The 23,327-nt window shown below is 42.5% G+C and overlaps 1 protein-coding gene across 3 annotated transcripts in view; it reads left to right on the top strand.

Annotated features, from left to right (window-relative positions):
- rock2a (rho-associated, coiled-coil containing protein kinase 2a) overlaps positions 1 to 23,327 on the top strand; it is a 32,923-nt gene that overhangs the window by 701 nt on the left and 8,895 nt on the right. For all 3 annotated transcript variants that reach the window (XM_054613328.1, XM_054613327.1, XM_054613326.1), the window contains exons 2-16: positions 13,192 to 13,273; positions 13,406 to 13,506; positions 13,774 to 13,911; positions 14,025 to 14,285; positions 14,492 to 14,636; positions 14,783 to 14,921; positions 15,791 to 15,882; positions 16,113 to 16,272; positions 16,383 to 16,437; positions 17,910 to 17,998; positions 18,281 to 18,329; positions 18,809 to 18,944; positions 19,489 to 19,580; positions 20,055 to 20,301; positions 21,959 to 22,065. In XM_054613328.1, the coding sequence (XP_054469303.1) occupies positions 13,192 to 13,273; positions 13,406 to 13,506; positions 13,774 to 13,911; positions 14,025 to 14,285; positions 14,492 to 14,636; positions 14,783 to 14,921; positions 15,791 to 15,882; positions 16,113 to 16,272; positions 16,383 to 16,437; positions 17,910 to 17,998; positions 18,281 to 18,329; positions 18,809 to 18,944; positions 19,489 to 19,580; positions 20,055 to 20,301; positions 21,959 to 22,065 (1,893 nt within the window). The remainder of the gene's footprint in view (positions 1 to 13,191; positions 13,274 to 13,405; positions 13,507 to 13,773; positions 13,912 to 14,024; positions 14,286 to 14,491; positions 14,637 to 14,782; positions 14,922 to 15,790; positions 15,883 to 16,112; positions 16,273 to 16,382; positions 16,438 to 17,909; positions 17,999 to 18,280; positions 18,330 to 18,808; positions 18,945 to 19,488; positions 19,581 to 20,054; positions 20,302 to 21,958; positions 22,066 to 23,327) is intronic.

Genomic DNA, 23,327 nt, shown 5'->3' with positions numbered 1-23,327 from the left:
ACTAGACACCAATTCTGTCCTTCCCTCGCTGATGGGTGATTAGAAACTGTCCACCCAGTTCTGATTTGACTTTGGACTGAGACTAAACCCTTAAATCTTAAAATGTTTGTATTTTTTATTTTACACCAGTTTCTGATCAAAGGGTCTCCTGGAAACCAGTATACAGCTACATCCCGAGCTAAATATGAACTGTTAAATCATCCAAATGAACCCCAAACAAAATATCAGGACTTGTCACCTATGGCATGATCACTTGATAAGATATGTGAAACTGAACCCTCAACCTGTCACTTCAGGCCCTGGACTGTCAGCTCAGTAAACTGTCAATATGTTGAATCTCTAAATGTCACATTAAAGCCCATGTATTGCTGAAGGGCATACTGATCATCGTTTTCCTACAGCATGTTGTGAATCATACCAATTCCACTGAAATGTGGTCCTGCCTTGCTTGGAAGTCACCGGTACATTTACGCCACTGTTTTCAGTTGTTGAGCAATGCATGTCCCCTTTGTTTACACTTGTAGGATTGATTCACCTTTATTACATACAGCATGTGTCATGATTAAGAATTCAACATTTTATTTTTTTTAACCATCATTAAAGGGCTGCTATGGATTTACCAGTACGAGCATTTTATACGACTCCCAAATAGGGTATCAGTATTTGATATTTCCTGAAATAAGATGATCTGATCCCAGCATGCGTCCTGTCAGAGACGGAGGCAAAGGGAGATTGTTGTCCCCCTTTTCCAAATAGTAGGAGTTGGAGCTTTCTTTTTGGAGAATAAAGTTATATTATTTGGCGAAAAATACTTTACAGTGGAGAGACTTAATTTGTAATTCTCTGAACTGGGTCTTGTGAAGGAGCACACACGGTGTACCCCTTGAGAGATGCTTTTAGGTGAGTTTTGTGATGACCTTAAGTTGCATAAGGCAGAGGAAAAATACTCCGGTTATACGAGTGTATATCATGAAATAGGAAAGAAGGTCTTCTGTCATGTTAGATTCTTAAATTCTGGAACTATCAAATCTGAATTTGAAAGAGAGAGGTTTCAAATGCTTGGACCAGAGAAAGCCGGAGTGACTAACGTTACGTCCTGCGCCCGATGTCACCCCACTTTCAAACCCTCACCTCTAAACTGTGAGGTGCCGGCACTGTATCACAGGACCTACTTTAGCTGTAAAGATACATCCGTCTTCTAGGGGCCGTGTTTGAATTTCTGGGCCCCCTAACTGGATCTGATAGAGGGCAAACACAGTGTCGGGGTCTATCTTAAAAAGCATCACCTCAGCCCCCTTTCAATGGGCCCCATCTAGCTTTGCCCCCGCCCCTGTACTAAACCCCCTCCTCCCTTTCTCCCCCTCCAACACTACTTGATCCGTTCCCCCTTCCCTGGAAAACATTTAGCAGAATACCCGCTTGAACACCGGGGTGGTGTTTACGTCCTGCACGCGAGCCTGGAGAGATGGAAGCGTTGAGTGTTTTCGAGACAAAAGTTGAGTGGGAAGCATGCGTAGGAGAGAGCAGGCTGCAGGTTTCCATTTTTAGCCTCCTCGGAGCCGTCGCAGGAATCAAAACGTTCTGCCGCTCGCGGTGGGATTCAAACTTGTGCTGACGCACACACAGCACCGAGGGCTTAGAAATGTCATTTTTTTTTTTTTTTTTTGCAGGTGGAATAAAACCATACATACTTTAAGTGCCTTCAAAATTGCTCACAGGCTCATATTCGGTAAATAATGAATCACACATCCCCCTGCTATTGTGGCTTAGCAACGACAACAACAGAAAAAGAACATCAGAAGAAGCTGCTTCGATGATTATTACACAGTCCTCTAAATACCAGCTTTGTAAAAGAAAAACTAGGCAATTAATGTGGGGTTTGTGCTTGTCAGTTGACTTGATAGATGTATTTAGGGCTCGACAGGGAGCAGTGGGCGGACTACCCTGAGGACACGGAAAGCTGACAGTGAGGAATCTGCAGCATCTGTCAAGCAAACCCGATGACCTTCCTGTAAAGAAATCGGACCCTTAATAAGCGAGAATAAACTGCTTTGTACTGGCGCTTTTGTCATCTGTAACGAACCCTTACACGTCACCTGCTTCCAAGGGCGCTCAGCGAAAATCCTTCTGCTTTAGCGGCGCCACACACCGCGTCATATACACTGTCAATCACTATACTGCCTCTATCAGCGTTCAATCAAATGTAACCTGAAGTCAACCTTCCCCCTTGTGCAAACCGTTGTGATCATTATTTGGCAGCACTACACTGCTGACTGAAGTGCTGGACTAAGCTGGCAGCTCCGAGGCCCAGGGAGTGATTGTCGAGGGCAAGCAAAAGAGAGGGCATTTCTCGAGATAAAGACAAACACGGACGCTTGATTGCAAGTCACACGGGGTGGCCTTTTTTCTGCCGTCCAGAAGGAAATGACCTCACTGGGTAAATAAGTCGGCGGCTATATATGGGGCTCAAAGTCCCCTTTCGAATGACTGCACTTTTCCCCTTTCACTTTTCCAGCCTTATCACCTTCTCTCTGGCTCTGCTTCTCCCTCTCAGCCTGCAACTCGGCTCCCCCCACCCCCCCCCCCCCTCGGCCTTGTTAAACACACTGCAGGTATTTTAACTGTAGCTCCGGCTCCAGAGCCTTTTGATGCGGCTGCAGACCTGGCACTGCCAGATAAAACTTTGTGCACGGCACTCAGGCCGTGAGCGATATGGGATACGGAGAGCTAAGAGTCCGGCCTGATGTCTTCCAGATCACCTCTCTATGGGGGGAGGGCGGTCCCTGGGGCGTATCTTTCCCAGTCATTCCAGTGTGATCCTTACTCAGCATTAGGTGACCATGACATTTGATAATAACCCATATGTTTGGTTTTGCATATAACGTTGATTATTCATTCCACTTTCCTTCCCTATCTCCCTACGTTGTCCACTCATTTCCCACCAAATGTTTATCCCTCTTATTCAAATCCAGCATCTCCTGTCTCCCCTTTTCTCAGCCTTCTCTTCTCTTATTCCCCACCCCCTCCCCCTTCCACCATTCCCACTGCACACTGGAACTTCTTCCTTTCTTGTGTAGCTCTTGTAGGGAGTTGGGGATAACCCTCTGTTTGTCATGACAGTTAGTCTTTACCCTGATAGTCAGTGTCCTCTCTCTGTCTCCGGAGGGTAGTTGAGTTACTCTTAGGCAAGCAGCAGCAGTCCCTGCTTCAACGTGCTAGCTGGATAGAAACACTGCCTTATAAGGCACTGGGGACGGTGGCCCCGGCCAATTTTTTCTTTCTTTTTCTTTTTTTTTTCTTCTGCAAAACAAGCCAGTCTCTCTGCTCCACACCTCCTCTGGTGAGAGTCTCTCCGCAGTCTTTTTGGGGGTTTTGCTCCACTCCAGTGGAGAATACCCCGGCATCTTCCGGGGTATGCAATCCCTCAGTGGTCTTAAAATGTCACACTTCACTTCAGCTATGTGTCGTCCGGTCTTCTTTAGTGGTCACAGCTATGTAGCTTTATCAGGGTTTTCCCTGATCTGTGGTTTACTAAAGACATGGATGGCCCACAACTTTCTTTCTGAATATCTATGATACGTTTGTGTCATTTTAAAGTGTAAGTTCTTTAAAGGATAGTGTTACATATTGGGAAAAGCACTTATTTGCTTTCTTGCAGAGGGTTTCATGACTAGGCTTGAATATAAAGCTTCAACCAACAGCGGGTTAGCTTAGCTTAGCTTAGCGCAATAACTCGAAACAGGCGCCTGGCTCTGTCTCAAAGGTAACAAAATCCACCTACCAGCACATCTTAAGATATATGTGATTAGATTAATCCTTGCAAAAGACAGAAAGTGTATTTTGTTTGCATATGTGTGAATATCATTTCGCCATATGACTTGCAGGAGTCTCAAATAGTTGCCTGGCAACCTCACTGTGACGATAGCACTTCAGGAAGTTGGCTGCAAAATAGTCCAGCCGATAATCCCCTGTAAAAACATCAACATGTGTATTAAAACAGTTTTTGTACAGATTAATCAGTTAAGAAACAACATGTTAATTAGTCAATTTAAAAGTGGCCCTTTGGGGTTTTACAGGGTCCCTCCCACTCAGGAAGGGAAAAACTGCATCGCTCTCCCTTGACTCTGTAGTTACCATCAGGGTAAAGAACAAAGCTTTTAGAAGCTGCCCAACTGAAAAAATGAGCCATGCAGAAGTAAAAAGTGAAGCATCAGCTGGACGAATAGAAAAAGTGTGGGACCCTGACACACATACTCTTAACATTCCATGTGCAGCAAGCATTTTGTTGAAATGTCAGTTTTTCGGCTAACTATATTCCTGTAAGTTATGCCAAAGCATTCTGACAGTATTAATAGACACAGACAGTGTTATAGTGGAATGTGGCTACCTCACAAAGCTATGCAGTATTATGTTTGCTAGTGTCTTATCTTAACACAGTAGCTTGCTAACATTAGCTTGCTAACTCTACCGTCATCATTTTAGTTATCAGCTGCCCACCTGGTAGACATAGGGAGCTATAATAATCCTGTAACATGCTGTCATGTGACATGTTTTTAACTAGCGGTAAGCATTCTGTTAGCCCCTGGTTGCATCATTTGTGGTGCCAATTCTTTCCCCACCCGGTTGGGCTTGGTTTTCAATCAATTTCTTAGTGAAATCATACAAAGTTAGTCACAACTTTCTACAATGTTCCAAAATGTAGTGCTGTACATTTCTATTCGTATGGATGTTAATGGTTTTGGATTTGTAACCCTAAGTTGGTTTCTCAGCATCATTCTGTTTGAACTGTATTACTGCTCTTCTTTGGGAGAATCACATTTCAAAGACAAACTGGGTGCACTTGTACTGAATGGTTAGGATTGTTGTTGATATCCCAGCTGCTGTGATACATCAGACTGTTAAATCATCTAACTGGCAGGTACATTACATCAACATGCCGAGGTGTCCTTGAGCGAGACACCTAACCCCCAGTTCCTCCCCGGGTGCTTCAGCCCACTGCTCCTCCGGGATGGGTTAAATGCAGAGAATTGTAATTTCCCCATTGTGGGACTAATAAAGGCTTAATTATTATTATTATTATTATTATTATTATTATTATAACTTCAAAAGTAACGTATTTCTGATAAATCTGGAGTCTTGTTATCATGCTTTAAAATGTAAAAGGATTCCCCCCAGCCGGCTTTAAAACATCACTTATAAACCAAGCAAAAATCAAAGTCTAAAGTGCATATTGATATATATATATATATACACATGACAGCGCATTATATAATACTTTGGACAAATAGAACAAGACATGCGCCGGGCCAAGATCCACCTCACAGGGATGTGAGAAGGAATGCAAAAAATGAGGAAGAACTTAAACTCCAGGATTGAACTGTTATGCAGTACGTCCAGAAAAACTCAAATAGTGCTTAAACTCCGATTATGTTGGCCACTTAGACCACGCTACAGCTGAACTCCACATCTGGTTGTATGATAAACCTTTACATGAACTGCTGTGAATCTCATCCATTCTCATAACCTGACATTTGGACTAAAGAGCAAAGCTGCACTGGGGCGTCCCGAGGTGTTTACTATGGTATATGGTTCTCATGTGAAAGGAAACGTATACACCCTGAGATTTATCTTAATCTGGTGGATGTTTTCGTCTAGACATAAAGACCGTGGCTGAGATGATGGGGCCGTGCACACAACGGTGCATTCAAAAACATTTCAGCTTGAGAATACGAATAGATAAAAACAGCATTCAAGATACCGCTGCTCTGATAGATTTGACTTTTGATGGACTTTTACTCTCCTCACTGATCACAGGGCTGCCTGATCATTGCACGTTGCATTGAGACGTTGCATTGATCAACAAGCTTGTGTGAGCATTGAAGAGTTTCACACCTGAGTCTCTGTGTATTTTTTGTTTTAAACGAGGGTGTGTGAGTGAGCAGAGAAGAGTCTCCCACGCACATCACATAACCCATCCATCTGGCCACAGTGTTATCATTCCATCACAACCTGCTGGTGAAACACAACCTCCTACATACACACACACACACACACACACACACACACACACACACACACACACACACACACACACACACACACACACACATATGTACAGCAGGCTTTGGGTCTCGTGGACATTTCTTTTGCGTTCATTTTCACAAGCGTTTTGATTTTTTTTGCGTGTTGCTATGATCGAGTGATCATAGTGTGTGAAACCAACGGCAACAACGGAACAATACCACACGTGACCAAACCGGCTCTGGATTGTCAGCGAGTTCATACAGCTTTGATAAACCCAAATAAGAGCGTTTGTTTGTTTGTTTGTTTGTTTGTGTGTGTGCGTGTATGTGTGTGTGTGTGTGTGTGTGTGCGTGCGTGAGGTAGAACTTTAGTCCAGTTATGTTTTAGTGTTGAATCTGACAGTTGAACCGTCAACTGATATCCAACCTACTGACAAGATTCTAATGTTACTGGCTTTTTTATTGCAAGTTGGTTCACTATATCTATTAAATGGCAGGAAAACTGAGGTTCTTTACTGCCTTAGATTAGAGTTTTGTGACAAAAACATATAATAACAAATCATTTAAAATAAACAAGTAAGGATGGAAGGATTTTAAGAACAAAGTCACTAGTTCCAGCTTCTCCTATGTGAATGTTTTCATGTATTGCTCTTATATGACAGTAAAATAATTTTCTTTTGGTTTGTACTGAACTCTTCATAGGCAGTTTTTTGCTAGTTGCTGATATTTTATAGACTATTTAATGAGAAAATAATGAATAGATCTATCCAGACTTGAGATTTTCTATCTGTAACTCTTCATCACAGGTCATGTCCTTTTAGTATTGACATGAATTATGAGCAGTTTAAGAGGAAAGAGAGAAAAACAAGAATTATTGTTGTTGCAAAATAAGATTCTTATCCATTTAATCATCTTGGGACCTCTCAGATTGATGGCACAGGTTGGACACCACTGTACCAAACAACAATAGAAAACATTTTTTGTAGCCATTATCACACAAATCTGCGGTTGTCCACATGTACAACGATAATGTTGGTTTGCAGTTAGAACCCCCCCCCTCCCTCCATCATGTTTTCTTTTTTGGGATATGAGCATTCAGAAAAGCCGAGTTTGAGGATAACACACCCAGCAGGACCTTATGGACATGCAGTCCTCCCTTTGCTGTGTGTTTTTCCAGGCACATTCCTCAGTATACTTTATGATAAAGCATCGGTGCCAAACACGCTCGGGGCACAGGAGCATGGGACAGAAATCTGTCAAATGCAAGAGTAAGACATACCCTTGTTATTCCCCAGTGGAGACATTAGCTGGGCTATTTGCGGGGCCCCAGCAGGATTCGTTCCGTCGTGTCTTGCTCAGAGAGTTTACGGGCCCTGCCTGGCACGGTCCCCTCGCTCCGCCCGGCCCCACCGTTTATCCCCACCGACTATTTTTAAAACGGCTGGAATTCAATCAAAACATTAACTCTCTCTGCCCGATCCTTTTAAAGCCCAGTGCGGCGCTGCTCTGCTTTTCTGTTCCACATGCCCAGTGACGAGACGGGTACCGAGAGGAGGAAGAGGGTTGAGCATTGTGATGCGGGACAGAGAGGCCTTGAACAGTGGAGGGGTTATTCCTCTCTGTGTTCTGCTCCTTTCAGGTTAACATCGTCACATTCCTGACCGGTGGATCCACGTGGCCTTTTTTATAGAGTGATTAAAGAGTGGAAGCAGGCTGAGGGGGGGGGAGCGCTCTGTAATGTCAACAGCAGGTCATGTAAATAAAAATTGGAAAAGAATAGAATGTGCTGAAAAAAACCGGGGTACTTAAAACTCCTGCCTGCTGCTTCTCTGTAGCCTCGACTGGTTTCAGCTCTTTGTATTTTTGCAGGAGTTGCTAGGCAACCAGCCATTACCCCTTGGCTGGATTACAGTATAGCGGTGATAAAATGCTGAAGTGCTATCTAATAGATACATAACAACTCCTACTGATAAGCCCAACTGCACGGATAACGCTTCCTATCAGCTCTGGCAGACATTATGGTATGTTGTACATGGAAATGTCCTGCATGTCACGCTGCGACCTGACATCATGCTATGTAATTATTTGGATACATTGTCCAACATTACTGTGGACGAGGGGGCGGGATCTGTGATTGTCTGGAACAGGTCCAGATATGTCCGATGCATTAAAGTCAGCTTTACACTTCCCCAGTTATTTCATATTTATAAATAGCCGCTTCAGCTGAGTAGCCGAGAAATGTCCCCCAGAGTCTTTTTTATTTTTATTTTTTTTTAACAGTCAAGCTAATGGAAGTGAATTGGAAGAGCAGCGTGCAGCCATTTCTCTTGTGCTGACTCCAACGCACTAAACAGCTTATTATGCATGATGTCTTGAAGTATCTGCTTATGCGAATAAATGAATCATTTTAAAAGGGATATTCCACCCATTTTTAAAAAGCTAAATATGTCATCGTTAGCTGCAAACAGGCCTGGCTGACTTTTTGCCAATCTTTTTCTGGAAGTGTAGTTTGATTTGCAAAAAGGAAAAAAAAGATACAATAACAACGGCGCCTTTCTCGCCATCACCCGGGCAACACATATTTATTTATTTCTCCCCCCTCCACACTTGATTCGTTTTGTTTAACGGGGAGATGAAGAGAGACGACAGGGAGAGGAATGATGTGTCACAGAGAGGTCCAGTTTGTAGATAGTTGCTGCACGCCTGCAGCGAGTCCAAGCGTTGCAACACAGTGTTTACTCTGCACGCCTCGTGGCGACCGTCGAAGAACACCGCTTGTAATCTTTTTTTATGTCCAAAGTTGGAAATCTTGGAAAACTTCTCTCCTCTCTGGCGTAGAGCGTTTCTACTTTGAACACTTTACCTCAACTTTACAGTGTCGCAGTACATGGTTGATCAATAACGGATCTCTGTGACGAGCAGTGACCTTTTTCCTCACAAATCACTTAAGACCTCTGAACTATTCAGTGACACTTGAACTCTATTTGCCTTGAAAGTGCATTGTTTACGTCCACTGCTTTGGACAGAAAAGCGGACGCACCTCACGTACATGAGCTTCACGTGTGACCCGTCCCAGCTGTTCGGCTGCTCTGCCTCCGCAAACCATCCAACTTTTTGCCTATGATCATGTTTTGTTCCTGAGAGTAGGCAGCAGCCCCGTTCTTTCAGCTCAAGAGGCCTGAAACCTGTCATGGTTTGCATAGTTTACTTCTTTGCTGAGGAGAAATCATCTCGGCCCTGCAGATAATTATGAAAGAATTCATTATTTGTCAAACTAATTGTACTTAATTTTCACAGGCATCTAACAGATATCAGCCTCCAACCTAAGACCCTGATCAGAAAGAGGATGTTTATTTTAATTGTTGCTAGGCAACTACCAAATGAGTGCTAACATTTGCTTAACGCAAACTATGAATTGCATGCTGCCTAATAGTTACATTACAGTGTCAATTGATAAAAAAACTGCTGTGTTCTGTAATTTATGGGTTGCCATATAGCTCTGGGTATCCAGCAAGTTACCAAAATGAGAAAACAATTACAAACTCCCACAGAAGTCATGTATGATCCAGGTCTCATTTATCCAGTTGTGAGCTGTCTTTGCCAAAAAAAAAGAATGTTTTCGACAAGAATTCCTGGTAATTTATTATAAAAGCACAGGCCGACATGAAACTTCAATGTTTACTGTTTGAATTTATCCTTAAACTAAATGCATGATATATTTGATGCCTGAGGCGGCATTATGAAAATGATATCTGAGCTATATCATTGGTTCTTGATGCACAGTGACTGACTGCCCTCCAAGATGTAATGCATGTGTATAGTAATGGACTTTGCAGGAGATAGAAAATCAGACCAAGAAATCTGACACTTGTAAATAGAATAAAAAGGGCAACACCTGTGGTTAGTACAGTTTTTTTTTTTCTGTTTCCATCCTGTAGCTCAATGCCACCACAGGGTTATGGGTAATGTAGCTACAGCAGCAGCTTCATCTTTCAAACTGACCGCAGCAAAGCATGAATACATCATGAATGTGAATCATCACCAGTGAGTGAGTGTCAAGAAATGATCGGTCGTTGATTTCAACCGTGGCTATGTGCTTTACTGCTGCAGTAAACACAAACAACATATAATGTATTGGATGCATTGCACACATGCTCACACCTGTAGCTTCCAATGCATGTGTGAAATATTTTCTTAAGAAATGCAGAGCAACATTATCGGAGAATGCTGCCTCAGAGGAAATGACTTGCACACAGGGACTGGCTTCATGACACAGTGAAATTATCTGCCAGCCATGGGGTGGGGCGGATCATTTCCTGTATTGCTGTGGGGAGATCCTTGTGCACACGCACGTGTACATGCACACGCACCCGTCAAAACCCCTCTCCACCCTCGGCTTGTCTGTGTGTGTGTGTGTGTGTGTTTTTTGCCTTAAATAGTAGTTTTGTGTGAGGTCAGTCCTTTAATGGGGAAGTGAAAATGGAGATGATGAAACAGAGTGTGCAGCCGGCTGCAGACTAACTGCAGCCGAGCGGAGAACGATGGAAGGAGCGGGGGGGGCGGGCGGTCAGATAAGAGGAGAAAGAGAGTGGCGGAAAAGGTCAAAAGAGACGGGAGGAAAGTGGAGGAGAAATGAGTGCGGAGGATGTGAGGGGAAACATGAAACAGATTGTGCCATCCTGTCTAAGCACTGTGATGGTGGGAGAACAAGAGGAGGAAGGGGGAAAAGGACGAGTAGAAGGCACGTTTGAGAGAAACCAGTTGAGACCACTGTGTCGGAGCGGGGCTCTCGTGTTCTCCGTTCTAACATTTGGCTCGGTCCAAACGGCTCCTCGTTGACCGTTCAGGAATGCGTGGCTGACAAAAGTTGATAGATGACTTCCTTATTGTAACACACTGTAACGATTAGGGGTTTGCTTCGGCCCGTCTTTTGCTTATTTGATGGTTTCCCTACATTGCCCCCGGTCAAACTGTATCCATTATGAACCGACTGATTGTGCAAATAGTCAGCTTGTGTTCAGTTGACCTGACATGCTGCTGCAGTGCTTCAGTCCGGTTCCCAGCCGCTGTTCCTTTACACAGGGTATAAACACACCTTCAAGACCCGACTCTTAATTTGATATGGAGCCTTGAAGCTGACAAAAAAAGTCCTAAATATAACTAAATACATCAGTAATGGTATTGTTTGTTAAATGATTAGAATGTTGTTTAAAAAGAAATATATAGCTAATGATTTGGTAAAACCAATTAAAATAAATGTTTACTTTTTTTTTACTTTTTTCACTTGCAATTTTATTTTTATTTTCCCATGTTCCTCATGTCATTTTCCTAATGCAACATTTCCAATTTTGTGTGTGTGTGTGTGTGTGTGTGTGTGTGTGTGTGTGTGTGTGTGTGTGTGTGTGTGTGTGTGTGTGTGTGTGTGTGTGTGTGTGTGTGTGTGTGTGTGTGTGTGTGTGTGTGTGTGTGTGTGTGTGTGTGTGGGGTCAGTGGAGCTATGCTAAAGATGTTAGTGGCTAGCTAAGACACTGGCTGCTAGACACACTGAGCACCAGCCTTTAAAGCTACCCCCCTAGCTTAAGCTAACTCTCCTCATGACAGCCCACCAGCCAGTGTACTTATGGCTATCCATCCATGTCCTGTACCACACACTGCTTTACCGTCACTGTATAAACTTGTCGTAACAGCGGCTAAAGCATTTAAGCCGACAAGCTAGCGCTGACAACATTAGCTTGCTAACACTATTTGGAAGTTCACCGTGCATGTCTCTTGTTTTCATCACCACAATCATTTAAGAATATTATTTACTGTTGACTTTGGACTTTCTCTTTTTAACCTTTTACTACATTTTGTCAGTTTTTGGGTGCCATAATATGATGCCTAAGATCTTAATACAGATATTGGCATCAGGCAAAAGTTACCTTTAGAAAAGTAGGTGGATTGAGAGCTAAAGTTTGGCAGGGAAATGCCTTGATTGGGTGGTGTAGCTCAAACAATACTGGATTTTTTAGGTTTATACAGAAGTTTCCCTTTTAAAGTATTGTCTTACTCCTCAAAGTAGACAGATTATATGTAAACTAACTGAAGCTTTTGCACTATATTAACCATTTTTACACGCTCTATTTCAGTCACCATAATAATAAATGTTCAGCTCGGATGTATCGAGCATTATTTGCTTTTAAGTGAATTATATTGGAATCAGTTATTTCCTGTAAGCTGGCCATGACCTATAAGAGGCAAATTCTTGTACAAATGACAACTTTGTGACCCTCGTAAATGCAGTTTCACCACCAGCGACTACACACTGTGTGGAGTTTGAAGCGTCTCCTTTAGACCGACTGGTTTGGTCACAGAAAACAGTGTGTTCATCGTTTGTCATCAGATGAATATCATTGACAGAACCAAGTAGGTTGTTGCTGATGGAGAGGAAAATGAGTCATCCTTTCTCTCTATGTCTCTGGAGAAACAAAGCGTTCAGATGAAGCCGTTTTTCTTCGCCTGTAGTTGCTGTTTATCTATCCAGTCCGTCAAGTTGATCAGTGTCGAATGAAAAGCTGGGGCCAATCTGTGAGAAAACACACAGAATATAAACTCTCCTTTAGAAATGCAGTCAGTGGTCAGTAATGCTGCTGAATGAAGCCTAGTCGGTCCTGCACTCCCCTGCCTTTATATGGTAGAATGTGTTGGCCAGTTACCTTTGCTTCATGTTTGATAAATAAGAGAATATTTTTTTACATTTTCAATGGCTCTGTTGCTACAGCTTAGTAGTCATCAAAAGTCAAAGTTAAGTATGACGCACCAGGAATGACACATTTCCTCTGTAGTTCAGATGTTCGCACTACGCAAAAATGATTAATATATTATGTCAAGCATTACACTAACTGATTAGAATCTTAACAGTAAATATTTTGACACATTCTTTTTGCTGCGGAACGGAGACAACACTTCTTGGTCTTTGAGTATCTGTCATGTTTTAACCGCAACACGGTGACTTGCACTATGACGTAAGCTTTTGTGATCAACCCACGCTGCTCTAGGAAGAGAACGTGTTCAAACTTGAGGTTACTGTCATCTGGAAAGAAGCAAAAAGAACAACTGGAAGGGGGGAGGGGATTTAAACTTCATGTCGGTCATGACTGATGATTGATTGTTGTGTCTTTCTGTGCAGGACTCCTTAAATGCCCTTGTCTTGGACTTGGACTACCCGGCACTACGCAAGAACAAAAACATCGAAAACTTCTTAAACAGATGTAAGTCGCTTCTGTGTGCGAGCGAGAATGAGGGAGATGGAGGACAGTCACCTTTCTTTCAAAGCTTGAATTTGTTCACGTGGTATTTTAACAACATCATTAATGGCATTCTTTTATTCTCTTTCCACTCAGATGAGGCAGCCATAAGACAGACTCGAGACCTCCAGATGAAATCTGAAGACTTTGACAGAGTTAAAGTCATCGGTCGAGGAGCCTTTGGTGAAGTACAACTAGTGAGTATTGGTTTTCATTTGGGTTTCTACACATACACGTGATGCAGTTACAACACTGTTTTTATAAATGATGCACTTTTACTTTTGCTGCAAGACGGATCATCTGTCATGATGGAACTACTCTTTAAGGCAGTCAGTGGTTTCATGTAGTTTGCAGTTTTGTGTAACCTGTAATCCACAGTTTGGCCAAAATGTTGGACTTTGAAGAATCTGAAATTCTCCATTACTTTTCCTACCTCTGAATAACTGGGTCTCACCGCCACTCAGGTCCGGCATAAAGCCTCTCAGAAGGTCTACGCCATGAAGGTGCTAAGCAAGTTCGAGATGATCAAGCGCTCTGACTCCGCTTTCTTCTGGGAAGAGAGGGACATCATGGCCTTCGCCAACAGTCCCTGGGTTGTGCAGGTATGACATTTGAATTCCCTCCTCAGCTTCTGATTTGTTTTCCTCTTCCCACATTTTTATCCTCAAAGTTTAAAGATAGCTGATAACGAGAGCAATACATTTGGGTCCCTTAGTTATGCTGTGCCTTCCAAGACGAGCACTACCTCTACATGGTGATGGAGTACATGCCAGGGGGCGACCTGGTTAACCTCACCAGCACCTACGACGTGCCGGAGAAGTGGGCCAAGTTCTACACGGCGGAGGTGGTGATGGCCCTGGACGCCATCCACTCCATGGGCTTCATCCACCGGGACGTGAAGCCCGACAACATGCTGCTGGACCGACTCGGGCACCTCAAGCTGGCCGACTTCGGCACGTGCATGAAGATGAACTCGGTGAGTTGTCTAGGTGGCCCTAAATGTGATTCATTAAACAAAACTGATGTAGTAGTTAAAACAACTGGTTACTCAGTCACGCGTCAAGCTTTTTTTGTCTGCTGACCAATTCATTATTTCATATGTTTGGATTAAAATCCATGCATTGTCTTAAAATGAGAAAAAAAAAAGTATATAATTTTGCGATTCCTGGATTTGCGTTGCAGACCGGCATGGTGCACTGTGACACGGCTGTCGGGACCCCAGACTACATCTCTCCTGAGGTGCTGAAATCCCAAGGAGGGGACGGGTATTATGGGAGAGAGTGTGACTGGTGGTCCGTAGGGGTCTTCATCTTCGAGATGCTTGTTGGTCAGTGAGCATTTAATAAAGTTATTGATTTTGCAAACAATAGTGGAGAAGTGTGGAATGTTGGAAATATTTCGGTACGAGAAACGACTATTCCAAGTACTCTAATGTGGTTTATTTCGTAGCTAATATTCTGAATTTGCTGTTAGGTGACACGCCATTCTACGCCGACTCTCTGGTGGGAACCTACAGCAAGATCATGGACCACAAGAACTCCCTCAACTTCCCGGACGATGTGGAGATCTCCAAAGATGCCAAGAATATCATCTGTGCCTTCCTGACTGACAGGTATTGAGAGTTGCATTTCTAAATGTTTCAAGTGTTGATTGTGACAACGCCTGGGGGCAGGACGGGGTTACTTTTTATGTGCTGCAATACTCGGGCAGTACATAACATGTTGATGTGATTGAGCATCACATTTATGTTTATATGAAGGCGATTAAAGACCATTGTAGGAGCCAGGGGGGAGGTATAGTATTCCAAGAAAACCTCAAAATTTCCAAGATTCAAGTCGTAAATTCACAAGAAAAAAACTGGGATATACTCCAAGATTAAAATGTGGTAAATTTACAAGAACATTTTTTGAAATTTAGGAGAAAATAAAACTCAATATGTTTTTATCTGCATAAGCCCAGTTCACGGCTATGGGTCTTCAAAATCCAGATGTTTATGATAGTATGGTAATTTTGGGCTAAAGCACAAGTATTTCCTTATTGCTAAATCTAATTGCAAAGTATATTTTGATTAGGTCATCCACTACATAAAATGGCAAGCGGCGGCATCTGTGGTGTGATGGGTTTGATCCGGCCTTGCAGTGAGGCGCTATGGTTCCTTAACAAAGAAAAAACACTATTTTTCATAGTTTTTTTTTTTCCGCATAAATTGTGACTCTAAAATCTTAGAGAATATTAGAGTTTTTGTCATGTAAATGAACGAGATTTGCTAGTAAAATGACCTAATATGCTGTCGTATTTCCACCACTGTTTTTTGATGCTTTAGGCAAATGGTAATCAATGGCTGTAGCATTTCTAATGGCTCTCAGAGAAGAATATGGATCAACAGGTCATGTTTGCCTGTTGCCACTGATACCGTTGAGCTGAAGACAAAAGGTACATTTAGTCACTGCTCTACAACTCATTCACTCTCTTTGTTTTGAGGGAGGTGCGATTGGGCAGAAACGGCGTGGAGGAAATCAAGCGGCACCCTTTCTTCAAGAACGACCAGTGGACCTTCGACACCATCAGAGACAGTCAGTATCACCACGGTTCACAAAGCAGTCTCACCTGAGCCAGTAAAACGAGCCCTTTAAGTGACTCAAACATGAAACTAGAATTCAATCGGAACAGCGGCTGTATCGGAGCCCAAGACAGAATTACTAGACTGAAGTTTTTTTTTTTTTTACACGGGGCTTCCTTTTTCCAGCAATTCACAATTGACTTTTTCCTTTCTTTCTCTCTCTCTCCGTCACTCCTTCCTCAGCGGTCGCCCCTGTGGTCCCAGAGCTGAGCAGTGACATAGACACCAGTAATTTCGACGAGATCGAAGATGACAAAGGCGACGTGGAGACGTTCCCCAAACCTAAGGCCTTTGTCGGAAACCAGTTGCCCTTTGTCGGCTTCACCTATTTCAAAGAAGACCAGTGAGTCATCTGTCTTTTTCTAAAAATATCTGATAATTTCAGGAGACCTCAGCACTCGGAGAGATTTGTTCTTGACTCTGTGTTGATTTTGTCCGTTTTCCCTTCCCCAGGTTATTAAATTCTTCCAACAATATCTTGGTGACTCACGACAATTCGAAAGGAGAGGTGGGTTTTTTTCACTTTCACACGCTATAACTGCGAGGTGCAGCTCAAGCAACTCCAACGAGCCTCTGGTGAAACACATAAGCCAGGCGTCGGTTTACATGACCGCAGCGGCCTGTTGACGTTGAGATCAATCCAGCGTCAGACTTTAAGACATTCATGATTATGATGGAAGTGACTCAGGAAAGGATTTCCTGTGATTTATTTGTACTTTGTTAGAATTTCAATGTTCTTAGCCACACAGAAATACTTAAGCAGCTTTTTGTTGTTAGTGGCTGACCTTAAAGCTAATCTCTTATTGACCACAGTACTAACTGAGCAGCCTTATCAATCGACTGCCAGAGGAAGACAACAAAGCCCCAGGTTTTAATTTGTGTTGCAAAGTGATATGATGTACGAGACTAGAACCTTTTAAGTCGTTCTTAAAGTTTTGAGCTCTGCAACATAAAATGGTAGTGTAAAACAGGAGTGTTTTTGGTTTTTCATCTTCAGAAGTTTGAAAGAGCTTAACCTTCACATTCAAGTCAAAAGGTTGAAGCTGACATTAGCACCACGCTAGCTGTTTGGCTAGAAAGACAGAAGTAACCATAATATATCTATAGATTCATTTATGAGCAGATTAATTCATGTTCTGTTACACAGATGCTTGATTTGTGTTTCATAAACATCATTTGATGAGAAAACACGGCTATCAAATGAAGTCAGTGGACGTGTTGCTAAGCTAGCTAGCGACACAGTCAGTGACCTTATGAACCATAAACTGTATACATAGATCTTTACAGTATATATTTGAAACAGACTATCACGGTTATGGAAAGTTGCGTTTCCCGGGCCTGCGTGCCCCGTCACTCAGAGTAGCCGTTAATCTCAGCTGTCAAGCATGACATCACTCTCTGTTTTTAAAAAACAAACTTATCAGAAAAAATGATCACTTGAGCATACATCAGCCTGATAAGAACTACATAAAACGACAGAAACCATCTTTGTCAGCTAACATGATGGTGGCATGTAGCCAGACACCAGGGGGCGAATGAGATGTTTTGGCATCACTTCTGAGGAGCTGTCATCTTTATGAACACCCTATGTGACGAGCTCACAGAGAATTGTGTCCCAATTCAGTTTTTCTCCTCAACTTTCAGTATCTTTCAACTCATTGTTTTGTTTTAAAAGTCTGAAACTTAACTTATTTCTCTTAACTTAACTTTGAAAACCCACTTTAAACAACCTGCCCAGCACCAAAAAAATAACTAGCCGGTGAACACAGTGGCACATTATGCAACACAAGAGCCAGAGACATACCAAACAACAAAACAGAGCTAAACGAAGCGTGAATCTTAGAGCTACATTTATCCCGGGAACGCTTCTGAGAGCGTCAATTCTCAAACACGGGCTAAAGGTTTCTAACAGCTCATGAACTTGAGCACTTGATGAGTCACAAGGACACTTGCGATTGCTTGTTTGTTTTCTCTCCACAGTCGGCGGCTCTGCAGAAGAAACTGCATCACCTGGAGGTGCAGCTGAATAATGAGAATCAGGTCAAATGCGATCTCGAGAACAAACACAGGTATAGACGCTGTAGAAAGGTTTCATAACAACTGTAGCTTTTTCTTCATGATGTAACACTGCGTGACACTGCAGACACGAGCACAGTGAGTTTTTTAGGGGAGTTTTTCCTGTGCCGATGTGAGGGAAGGACAGAGGATGTCGCATGTGCACAGATTGTAAAGCCCTCTGAGGCAAATTTGTAATTTGTGATTCTGGGCTATACAAAATAAACTGAATTGAATTGAATTGAGCATCACACTCAGAGCTCATGCAAATGTTGTCCTGTTTTCTTTGTTTGCAGAGCTGCCACGAGCCGTCTGGACAAAATCTCCAAAGAACTTGAGGAAGAGGTAAGCTGCTACTCCTCCTGAATCAGCAGTGAGGACACAGTCAGACACCTGATAGTGTGGGGAGATCACTTACATATTTGGGGCTCAGTCCTACTTTTAATATCTGCTGGTGCAACGAGCAGATATTAAAAGTAGGACTGAGCAGGTCTGCCCGGTTTCCCCTCCGACATCATCCCAGTTCTTTTTTCACCCCATTTGAGGGCCTTTTCCCAAAAACGCTATATGAGTCAGAATAATGATTTCTCGTTCGTCATTCGACCATGTCCTGGTTGAACACCGGTGCATCATATCCGGCGAGGTTCAGCTGGATTGCTTGAAGAAATTCTAATAACCACATTAAAATGTCTGATGGGATTGGATTTGTATCAAGCCCCGATGAGATCCGAAGGAATCGTCTCTCATAGAGCGAGTTATGGAATCACAGTGCCGTGAAACCAGCCCTATAGGACACATTGAAGTGTTTCAATGATTGATTTCAGGTGAGCAGCCGAAAGAATCTGGAGTCGACTCTGAGGCAGCTAGAGAGAGAGAAAGCCCTGCTGCAGCACAAGAGCCTGGAGAGCAACCGCAAGGCCGAGAGCGAGGCCGACCGGAAGCGCTGCCTCGAGAACGAAGGTGACATGAGACACACACACACGGACACATATTGTTCCTGATATGTGTCCCAACATTTATCTTACTGCTGATCACAGTTTCAATATCACAGTTATTATGTAATGATCCATTAAAAATAGGGCCTTGTATATGACTTTATTAAATACATTGTTAGGCTTTTAGTTTGAAGAAGAAGAGTTTTGATGGAAGTTTGCAGACCGGCTGATATAATGTGGACATTACTGCCATCACCTGGTCAAATAGACTTCTTTATCAGAGTGGAAACATGCTCACCAGAGGAACACAAGTCCTGAAGCCAACTCTCTTGATTTGTATTACAATTAACTTACAATTAGCTTTGTGGATATTGTATAATTTAATAATACTCAACTGTTGCTCTGTTCTGTAATACCCATCACTTGAAAAAAACCCAAATCTAATAAAGACGGAGGATTAATACTATTATAGTGTATTATGCATATTAAAGTGGTGCATTGAGAGATCAACCGCCGGAGAGAAAGAGATAATAGTAATTCATCGTTCTGACTTCCTGTGCGTTGTGCAGTCAACAGCCTTCGAGACCAGCTGGATGACATGAAGAGGAGGAACCAGAATTCACACATTTCCAACGAGAAGAACATTCACCTGCAGAAACAGGTAAATCACTTATACTGTCAGTTATATTTTGTCCGTGGGCACTGACGTTTAATGTCTATAAAGCCACTTGCTATTCTAAAAATACAGAAACTATTGTTGACGGGTATGTCAAACTAATGAATGTGATATAATATTTGTTATTTCTCCTCTCAAATGTTGTAAATTAAAGGTTATTTACACATGTATGTATTTATTCAGAGTTGCAATATAGTACATTTTCAGAACAAACATCATTATGGTATGAAAGCATTGATATTGACAGGAATATGTATTTACGGAATATGTGCAATGCCTCTAAACAGGAACTACTAAATTGTTTATTATAAACGGCACTGAGCCAGTTTCTCTTTTTCCCCCAAATACAGTTCTTGATTAGAGGTTTACAGGACATGCTGTAACTGCTGACAAAAGACAAATCTTGCGTTCCAAAATGAAACCGTTTCGACTAATATGCACTTATTTGTTCCCATCCAGCTAGAAGAAGCCAACACGTTGCTGCGGGCCGAGTCGGAGGCGGCCACCAGGCTCCGTAAAACCCAGACGGACAGCAGCAAGCAGCTGCAGCAGCTGGAGGCCAACGTGCGCGAGCTACAGGACAAATGCTGCCTGCTGGAGCGCAGCAAGCTGAGCCTGGAGAAGGAATGCATCAGTCTGCAGGCCGCGCTGGAGGCAGAGAGGAGGGAGCACAGCCAGGGCTCAGAGACCATCAGCGACCTGACGGGTGGGTGTGACACACACACACACACACACACACACACACACACACACACACACACACACACACACACACACACACACACACACACACACACACACACACACACACACACACACACACAGTATACAATATTTGATCTGGGCAGATTTCTAGTCTGTACATAATGGTTTTAAAGCGATAGTTTGGATGTTTTGTAATGGGGTTGTATGACGTCCTGACCCATAGTCAGTGTATTACCTGCTGTAGTTACCTGTTTTTTTTTATGAGTCGGACATTCTAGGACACGCCTTGGATAAAAAATGAGTCACTTCTGTCTGCCTGGCAGCTTGCACAGCAGATTTATAAGGGCAGCTAGGTGGGCAACAGCTACGTGACGCACAAATACAGAGGGCAGCAAAGACGCTTTTCAGGCCTTGATGAGGAGTTTGCACTGCAGCATCATCTTAGTCAGAATCCATTCAGCAAATCCATTCAGCAAATATCGGCGTCACTATCTTTGTGCGTGGGTGCCTGAGACAGGATGATTCGAATTTGTCCGGAAGAGCTTTTATCTAAACGGGTTTGTCTGCAGGTTCTCCGCAGAGCCACAGCGGCCTCAATCCAAAGCAGAACAAATACATCTGATATTTACAGATACAAGGTTTAAGCCCCGTTGGTCACACCGGCTGAACAAACCTCTGTATGGAGAGTCAAAAGATGAAACACTAACTCCTTCTCTCTCTGCCCTTGAATAAAGCAACAGCCGGTTCCTCCATTACAGCCGGTAGCAGACTGTGCATTTGTGTAACTGTATGAGGGAGTGTGTTAACATCGAGGCTGATGATGTAACCTCAATCTGATTAGGGCACTACTCAGGCTATTTAAACTGTCATATGAAAGCTTTTATCTGATTGTCTTAATTGAGCAGAGGTCATACTCGGCATACACAGTGTCCTGCTGAGTCCCTCCTTTTTGTTTCAACCCGCAAACGCCTCAGTGAACTTTCCTTTTGTCCATGTTGGACATTGAACGCACTGACCAGATGTTTAATGTTATTTAATCTGCAATTAAGGGCTTTTGGAGAAATAAAGCATTCATTTGAACCATGTAAATATTCATAATCAAAATATTGTTCTTCAGCTGATTACTTTGAATAATCAGGCTATTGTGTGTGTGTGTGGGTGTGGGTGTGTGGGTGAACAAACAATGGCGCATGGCTGGAGGATAAAGCAACACACTCACTTGTAGGCTGCTCAGTACTGCCTGAGCCCTGCTGGCCACAGATCAGTGTATGCATACAAAACAAGAGATGGGTGCTTGTTGCGCATATACAGTACCAGTCAAAAGTTTGGACACACCTTCTCATTCAACTACTTTGAAGAATCTAAAATATAAAAACATATTCTGGTTTGTTGAGCATTTGTTTGTTTATCACATAATTCCATATGTGTTCCTTCATAGTTTGGATGTCTTCAATATTAATCTACAATGTAGAAAAAATAAAATAAAGAAAATAAAGAAAAACCATTGAATGAGAAGGTGTGTCCAAACTTTTGACTGGTACTGTATAACAAAGCAAAGTGCTGGTTTGCTGTGTGTTGCATGCATTTTCTTTAGGTATTTTTGACTTTTTTTTAATGAAACCTGCTTCTCTGAGGACTCTCTTGGTTTCGTCTTGCAGGACGCATCTCCGGCCTGGAGGAGGAGGCCCGTCAGCAGAAACAGGCTATGTCCAAAACTGAGACCGAGAAGAGACAGCTTCAGGAGAAACACACTGATCTGGAGAAGGTAAAGCAGAGAAATAAGGCTGATATCAAATTATTTTTACGTTTTTCTAGTTTACCTCTTATGGACCATATTCTTCATTAGTTTGTTTAAATCTTAATTTTTTAATATTTCAGTTAATTGGGATGCTCTTTTGTAACAAATGTAGTGTATTATGAATACCTGGTGGTTCATTTGGACATAATGAACTCCCAAGATAAAACATACAGAATGATTCATCCCCAGAGGACATTGTTACCTGGCACCAGTATAAAACATTTACATCATTTATTGAAGCAGTTGTTCTCGTGTTTTCCTTTTGGTTTGCTGCAGTGGGAGCATCACAACAGAGGACAGATAAATAATCAACAAACCCATTTAAGAGGCTGGTCCATAACTGGTTTAAAAGCCTTATTCTGTAGAGATTATTGTACAACTGACAATTGCAAACAGGCTGCTGATTACACTTAATGAACATCGTCTTAATAGAATTGTAATCTTTCAAGTACTTAAACGGATCAGCTGGTGAGGTCTATTGGTTGACTAAATAATTCAAAGGGCATATTGATCCTGAAGCTGAAGCTTAAAGGGCTTTAGTGAACTACATTGCTCCTGGATTATACAGATGGGTAGTTAGTGAGGCACTATAATCACTCAGTGCTTTAATTGTTTGGCAGTTATTTCAGATTATGTTAAAGGGATAATTTGGATGTTTTTAAGGGGATGTGTGAGGTACTTCCATATCATCCATAGTCAGTGTGTCACCTATAGGAGATGGCGGACACCTAAAACAATCTTAATATATTTAGAATATTTTCACTTCAGTTGTTTTCGACTAGGAACTGAAGCTTTTAGATCCAATTATGCTCTACAAAGCAACCGGACAAAAACATTAATTTTACCTAACAGAACACAGACGTTGCTGTACTGCCGTTGCCTTAAGTGGTAAGTTTGTTTGGGTTATTGTGTGACTTTGGTGAATGCAAACTGACTCTGAACTACACCAAAATCATACAATAACAGACAAACATACTGAGCAAGCCAGCAGTAGACCAACAGCCTCTGTGTTCTGCAGGGTAAAATTACTTTTTTTTATCAAAGGAGTCTTGTGGCTTTGTACAGAACATAGACTACAGCTTCAGTTCCCCCTTTGGAACCAGATGTCTGACAGCATCCCTATTTCAACCTCCAGTACACTCCAAACATCTGATCTATCCCTTTTTAGTTCAGTGCTCTTCTTTTGGGATCTGCTCTGCCGTAAGAAGTCTGAAGTTGACCTGGTGCAG

The sequence above is a fragment of the Anoplopoma fimbria genome, chromosome 15, assembly GCF_027596085.1.
Source record: "Anoplopoma fimbria isolate UVic2021 breed Golden Eagle Sablefish chromosome 15, Afim_UVic_2022, whole genome shotgun sequence".
Lineage (NCBI taxonomy): Eukaryota > Metazoa > Chordata > Actinopteri > Perciformes > Anoplopomatidae > Anoplopoma > Anoplopoma fimbria.
This window is presented reverse-complemented; position numbering and strand designations above follow the sequence as displayed.